At 45.8% G+C, this 7,500-nt stretch overlaps 1 protein-coding gene across 1 annotated transcript in view; it reads right to left on the reverse strand.

The window, feature by feature from the left end:
• dnah9l (dynein, axonemal, heavy polypeptide 9 like) overlaps positions 1-7,500 on the reverse strand; it is a 45,877-nt gene that overhangs the window by 17,463 nt on the left and 20,914 nt on the right. Inside the window, exons 32-50 of the mRNA XM_047813720.1 lie at positions 7,264-7,402; positions 7,071-7,163; positions 6,777-6,971; positions 6,593-6,670; positions 6,150-6,500; positions 5,878-6,026; positions 5,395-5,545; positions 5,158-5,289; positions 4,841-5,014; positions 3,809-4,013; positions 3,449-3,614; positions 3,228-3,330; positions 2,420-2,659; positions 2,170-2,331; positions 1,838-2,031; positions 763-925; positions 540-663; positions 297-439; positions 46-207 (exon numbers count right to left, since the gene is read on the reverse strand). Coding sequence (XP_047669676.1) covers positions 46-207; positions 297-439; positions 540-663; positions 763-925; positions 1,838-2,031; positions 2,170-2,331; positions 2,420-2,659; positions 3,228-3,330; positions 3,449-3,614; positions 3,809-4,013; positions 4,841-5,014; positions 5,158-5,289; positions 5,395-5,545; positions 5,878-6,026; positions 6,150-6,500; positions 6,593-6,670; positions 6,777-6,971; positions 7,071-7,163; positions 7,264-7,402 — 3,124 coding nt within the window. The remainder of the gene's footprint in view (positions 1-45; positions 208-296; positions 440-539; positions 664-762; positions 926-1,837; positions 2,032-2,169; positions 2,332-2,419; positions 2,660-3,227; positions 3,331-3,448; positions 3,615-3,808; positions 4,014-4,840; positions 5,015-5,157; positions 5,290-5,394; positions 5,546-5,877; positions 6,027-6,149; positions 6,501-6,592; positions 6,671-6,776; positions 6,972-7,070; positions 7,164-7,263; positions 7,403-7,500) is intronic.

Here is a 7,500-nt window from a genome sequence, read left to right on the forward strand (position 1 = left end):
TATAACAGGCGTGATGGTTGTACAGAGTTATGTTCTAATTCTCACCTCGAGGCCTCGGATGTTACTGATGAAAGTCTTGCTGACGGACTGCAGCGCGTGCTGGGGCCAAGGATGGAACCAGTCGATAGCGGTGCAGTTCACCAAAGCCGGAAACTTCCGTGCACGTGTGCGCAGAGTGAAACCCACCGGTGAGAAACACAGGACCACCTGTCATCACCATCCAAATGTCAACAGCGTCAATAGCAAAATAACCCCGAAAGAGTTCTGGTTATGAATGAATCTACTGTTCTCTCGACCTTTAGCTGTCTGCGTATGCGGTCGATGAAAAAGTTCCAGCAGTTCTCTCGGGTGTCCAGCATGCCGAGGCCTCTGAGTTCCAGACGGATCGACGCCACGATCGTATCCACCTCCTCTTCGGTGAACAGATCCGGGATGTCTCCTTCGCACACAAACGTATACATGGATTATCGGTTATTCTGTGTGTGTGTGTGTGTCTCCGTCTGTACGACGTCCATACAAGCCGTTTTTGTATTAGTTACCGGATGCGAGCATGTCGTTGATCAGCACTAGGAAACATTCGTCTGGAATTTGAGCATCCGTGTGCAGGAAAACCGTGCCGATGTTCTTCACTCCCACCTTGATGTAGAGAGCAGCTATATCACTCTGCAGACAGAGGGTGAGAGGGTGAAGTGATGAAGAGTGAAGAGTAAAATCTGTGTGTGTGTGTGTGTGTGTGTGTGTGTGTGTGTGTGTGTGTGTTACCCTCAGGTCCCCGATGCCATAACCTTTGCGTAGAGTGATTTGAAAGACCTCCAGCATACTAAGGAAGGCAGCCAGACGACACAAACTCTGTTTCCCGCTGCCACCCACTCCAATAAGCAGAGCATTTCCTACTGGAGACTCCAGAATACGGCTGATCCTACATCTGATAAACACACCAACATTTGGATGGCTGAATGGATGAATGAATGAATGAATGGATAGATAGATAGATAGATAGATAGATAGATAGATAGATAGATAGATAGATAGATAGATAGATAGATAGATAGATAGATAGATAGATAGATAGACAAACGTATATAAATAAATGTAGATGTATGGTTGGATAAATATAGAGATGATCAAATGAATGAATGAATGAATGAATGAATGAATGAATGAATGAATGAATTTAAAGCGGAGGTCATGTATATATGGATGGACTGAAGGACTGATGGAAGAATTGACAGATTTATGGGATGATGGAAAGGTAGATGTATGGCTGAATATACAGAAGGATAGATGGATGCATAAATGAATGGAAGGAGGTACCAATGGATAGACTGACATGAATAAGTTGGGAAATGTACACAGAAAAGGATGGATGGATGGTTGGGTGGATGGATGGATGGATGGATGGATGGATGGATAGATAGATTGATGGATGGATGGATGGGTGGACGGATGGATAGATAGATTGATGGATGGATGGGTGGACGGATGGATGGATGGATGGATGAATGGATGGATAGATGGATGGATGGATGGATGGATGGATGGATAGACAGATTGATGGATGGATGGATGGATGGATAGATTGATGGATGGATGGATAGACAGATGGATGGATGGGTGGATGGATGGACAGATTGATGGATGGATGGATAGATGGATGGATGGACAGATTGATGGATGGATGGATGGACAGATGGATGGATGGATAGATGGATGGGTGGATGGACAGATGGATGGATAGATGGATGGATGGATGGATGGATGGATGGATGGATGGATGGATGGCAGAAAATTGGATGGACATACAGAGGGATTGATGGATAAACACATGAACACTTACATGTGCTGCATGGCTTCCTCAAACAGCACCAGGTTCATGTTGGCATGCAGCTCGTTGTAGTGCTCCAGCGCATCGGTCAGCGTTTTCTGCAGCTTCTCCCAATCACTGACTTGTGAGTAACGAGGCTCTCCAACACCGTGTGCAAAGTGAGAATAGATGAGAGGCTGGTGGATAAAGATTGACTCGTCTATTCCCTGCAGAAGTAGAGACACAGAGATGGAGATCCATTTTAAATCCATTAATAATAAACGACATTAAAACCCACGCATTTAGCTTTAAACCCGACGTGTGACATCGTGTTGTGATATAAAGTGTTAAAGTATCCCTCTGACCTCAAAGTATCTTTTGCCAGTGTCCAACAGGATCTTACTGAAAAGCTCGACGTCCTTCTCCTCCATCAGTTTATCAGAGTACACACGAGAACACTCGTGTAGCCAGAGGTACACCAGCTCGATGGGGTAGCGTACGGTCTCCGGCTGGGCAAAAAGAATCCCCTACGCACACAAAGATATACATGACACATGCACGTAGAAGTAAAAACTCGACAACATACTGTAGAAACACACACACACACACACACACCTGGAAGATGTTTGAGATGTCCCTTAGGTTGAAGATGTAGTGAAAGCGGATTGCAGTAGGCAAGAAGTTCTGAGTCATTTTCTGGTGGAGGCAGATGGAGGCCTGGACGAGCGCGCCCACCAAGCGGCTCACTCCGTAGCTGAAGCCCCCCTGCTGGAAGTGACCACACAGAATGCTGCTGTAGATCGTATTCAGGGCCTCGGCACCTGGGAAATGCACTGCAAAAACTGAAAAATGCCTCTATAACAAGAGGAGAGGCAGAAAAAGAGGGAAAAGATTGTTACCCCTTCGAACAAATCAACATATTTTTAATGTACAATAGAAAGTTGGCAGTACAAAACTCATTCATTCATTTTCTACCACTTATCCGAACTTCTCGGGTCACGGGGAGCCTGTGCCTATCTCAGGCGTCATCGGGCATCGAGGCAGGATACACCCTGGACGGAGTGCCAACCCATCACAGGGCACACACACACTCTCATTCACTCACACACACACACACACACACTATGGACAATTTTCCAGAGATGCCAATCAACCTACCATGCATGTCTTTGGACCGGGGGAGGAAACCGGAGTCCCCGGAGGAAACCCCCGAGGCGCTGGGAGAACATGCAAACTCCACACACACAAGGTGGAGGCGGGAATCAAACCCCAACCCTGGAGGTGTGAGGCGAACGTGCTAACCACTAAGCCACAGTGCCCCCTGTAGTAAAGCTAGTGAAGTTATTCTTCCCGCCCCGAGGTTTTATTATAACAACAACGTCCTCAACAAACCAGCTACTTTGGCTCTGTGGCCTGGAGATACCTGCAGCCGAGGGTTGACGGAGAAGCTTCCAGCTGTTGGGTTCATGCAAGTGACATACTGACAGTTATGAATCTCCTTCAGCACCAGCCTCTGACGATCGTACCTGAAAACACACACAGTATATATATTTATATATCATTTACTTTTTTGTAAATGTCATAATATTAAACAACACACACACACACACACACACACACACACACACACACACACACACACACCAATGAGAATAATCCAGATGTTGTCTGATGAGTGTGTGTGGCTGGACTGTTCCGTAGGCATCCACTTCCGGCATGTTTAGATCGTCAACAAAGTAGATCAGCTTCTTGGTTCCAGGAGGAGCAAAATTCCTTCCTGCCCTCTTCTCTAGAGGCTTTTCCAAAACACCTGCCCCAGGACACATAAGACAGTAAGGCGTGTGTTATAGACACTATTGTACATTTTCAGACTCATACTAGAAATCGCTCGTGTGCGTGGGTGTGTGTGTGTGTGTGTGTGTGTGTGTGTGTGTGTGTGTGTGTGTGGGTGTGGGTGTGGGTGTGTGTGTGTGTGTGTGTGTGTGTGTGTGTGCGCGCGCTCACGTTGCAGCATGGCCGACGTGGTGTAATAATTAAAGGGTACTTTGGCCACCATGTACTCCTCCCTGTGTTTGGAGATGGTGTCCCATACGAGAATGGTCTTGCCCACGCCCGCGTTCCCCACCAGCATCACCGGCTTGCCTTTCTCTAAGAGGAGCTCCACAAAGTACGCCAGACAGGTCGTCTCCGCCGAGTGAACCAGCAACGTCTGAGCACATTAGAGCAAGAGACTAGTGTGAAAAGCAGTCACATGTAAACCTGGTTATCATTATATTTCATACCTAACAAATCCCACACACAGAAATATACACAGAAAAGGAGGGATGGGTGGGTGGATGGATGGATGGATGGGTGGGTGGATGGATGGATGGATGGATGGATAGATCGATTGAAGGATGGATGGGTGGATAGATAGATTAATGGATGGATGGATGGATGGATGGATGGATGGATAAATAGATTAATGGATGGATGGATGCATGGATAGATAGATTGATGGATGGATGGATAGTTTAATGGATGGATGGATGGACGCACGGATGGATGGATGGATAAATGGATGGATAGATAGATAGATAGATAGATAGATAGATAGATAGATAGATAGATAGATAGATAGATAGATAGATAGATAAATGGATGGATGGATGGATAGATTAATGGATGGACGGATGGATGAATGGATGGATGGATGGATGGATGGATGAATGGATGAATGGATGGATGGATGGATTAATGGATAGATGGATGGACAAATGGATGAATGGATAGATAGATGGATGGATAGATTAATGGATGGATGGATGGATGAATTGATAGATAGATAGATGGATGGATGGATGGATGGATAAATGGATGTATGGATAAATTAATGGACGGATGGATGAATGGATAGATAGATAGATTGATGGATGGATAAATGGATGGATGGATAAATTAATGGATGGATGGATGGATGTATTGACAGTACTAAAAGTTTTGCTGTGTAGATTTGATTTACTGTGTGTGTATATACTGTATATATGTGTGTGATACCTGCAGAGGAACATCAGGCTCCAGCTCATACGTAGGTGTGCGTTCGCTCCACGCCGTGAACTTCTTGGTGTTGGGGTCAATGTAGTAATCAAAAACGGTTCCCTGAGAGGGAAACTTCACCGCCCGCATCTCCTTATTCCACCACCGACTGAACTCACCACGATAATCTCTAAGCTAACAGACAAAGACGGAGGAAGTTAAAGAGAAGACGGAACGAAGAGATGTTTTTTTCATTATTGGTTGGATGTCATTTTTATTTATTTCATAAAGGGGAATGACGATGATTTACAGTACGCTGCCCCTAACACGATACTCACATGGTCCTGAAAGAGGGCTCCTCCAAAAGCCCACACACAAGCGAACACAAAGTAGATCTCATAGAGCTCGCGCGGAGAGTCGGCAGGAGCGTTTTCGTCCGTCAGCAAGCAGTCTAACAAGCAACACAGAGTCTGCGGCATGCACAAACACACACACGTCTGTACTCTCGCGTGTGATGTTCTATTTATTTGAATGCACGTGTATATATATGTGAATTGAGAATAGTTTTGCTGTACCTGCACCATGCTTGCCTCGGGTATAGGTGTGATGGTCTTTAGGTTGCACCTGACCTGCTCTAAACAGTAGGGCACATACTTATCAAACAGTATGGTCATATTCGCTCGCTCTGATTGGGCCTGGCGTGTGTCAATCCAACTTGTCACGTAGCTGAAAAACAATGGAAATGTTTATCCTGTTTGACAGGGGTGTCCAAACTTTTGGTCTGTTATGTATATATATATATATATTTATACGGGGGTCTATTCTATTTTCTAGTTGCTGCTCTCCCCGCTCTGTCCACGCATGCGCACGGACGGGCACGTGGATTCCTGCCCAGAACAGAACCATAAAGCCAACGCTAACTGTACGCATATCATCTAATAAATTCTCATTTGACAAAGTGGTCCTGACAGAATTTGTGTTCGCAGAGGATTAAAAATGTCTTAGATTAGGTCCGGTTTAGGACGTGGTTTAGGGCGGGGATTACGGGTGTCACTCACGAGCTCCAGCCGAGGTCCTGTGGGTTGACGTAAAGGATGCCTGCTCTGGATACAGTCGCAGGGGTGGCAGCCTTCAGATGACTGATCTCGAACAGCAGACGCATAGAGGACGTCAGAGAGATGCGTTCGTTACTGGCCAGCGTCAGCACCTAACGCACGTTAAAAAACATACAACATAGCATTTTATTTCCATTTAAAAAGTGCTATCGATCTTTGACGAGGTCACGCCGTCATGCTGTTATTATTATTTTTATGTACTGTACTTATGTGACCTTGTTATCATCCATAACAGTGTTAAGCGATTCTATCCACATAGGATCGATGTCGCCGTCAAGCACGATCCACTTTGGGCCATCGTGGGATAAAGCAGACAGCTCTCTCATGGTTGACGAGAAGAGGCCTGGGACGTATAGGAAACAGAGACACGTGGAATAATAATACGGACATTCTGGACACGTACGTGTAACACCGTCAACGTTGACACGCTCACCATCTTTCCACTCTCGTGTAGCAGGATGCAGGAAGCCGAAAAGCTCATCCGTGGTCACGGCTTTCGGGTTCATGTCGCTCCAGACAGGCTTCAGCTTCATGTTCGAGTAGGTCCTGTGCAGCGTCTTTAAAATCTATACGCATGGATGGAAAGACCACAACTCGCACGACAGCAGTCTGGATTGGATTTTACCGTAAAAAATAAAACATATATTTTTTTTTATACCTGGCTCTTTCCTGTTCCAGCGCCACCGACTACAAAGACAGAATGTCTCACAGCGAGTAGCTCCTCTAACTGAGTCACCTGTAGACACCAGAGTGTAAAGGAAAAGGAAATGAAAGAGAATCTAATCGGACTGATAGGTTGGTGAGTAAAACATAATAATCAAGAGAAATGAAGGTAAGCCGACCTTCAGGATAAAGTTCTCCTCAGGCTGCAGACGCAGCTCGGCGATCGCCTGACGAACCTGCTGCTCTAGCTCTATGTCTCTCTTACGTGGAATATCCAACAGTGGAAACAAATCAGCGATCAGACCCAGGAATATCGGGACGTCGCTTGTAACGATCTTGGGCAGGTTGAAATCCCTTAAAGCGCGCATCAGCACCTTATTACACACACGCAAGACGTTCCTGATGTGTTATATATTCATATCCGCTACAGATGTACTGTACGTATTAAAGCCACGCTTTATCTCGTCACGCACCTGCTCTTCCGGACAGCTTTTTTCCTTCCTTTTCAGCGACCCAGCGACGACCAGCACTGACTTTATCGCCCGTAAACCCCAGTCATAATGATCCTGTAAATACCCAAAAAACCTGTCTACATCCAAATCCACGAACAATCCTGAATTCCAGATGTTCGACGCTAAAGATGGCTGGCATTCAAAAAATGAGGACCTGTTTAGAGAGCAGTTCTTTGCAGAGCGTGTACAGACTGATGAACTTGCGTGCGAGCAGACGGGCTTCGATAAATCCCTCTGCCACCAGCATGATCTCACAGATCAGCTCGAAATCTGGAATCACCATGGCGCATGGTCTGATTAACACACACACACACACACACACACACACACACACACACACACACACACTCAGAAATCACTATAACTTGTTCTTTCTAACTGGCTAATAGTT

This window comes from Tachysurus fulvidraco, chromosome 5, assembly GCF_022655615.1.
Source record: "Tachysurus fulvidraco isolate hzauxx_2018 chromosome 5, HZAU_PFXX_2.0, whole genome shotgun sequence".
In the NCBI taxonomy this organism is placed as follows: Eukaryota; Metazoa; Chordata; class Actinopteri; order Siluriformes; family Bagridae; genus Tachysurus; species Tachysurus fulvidraco.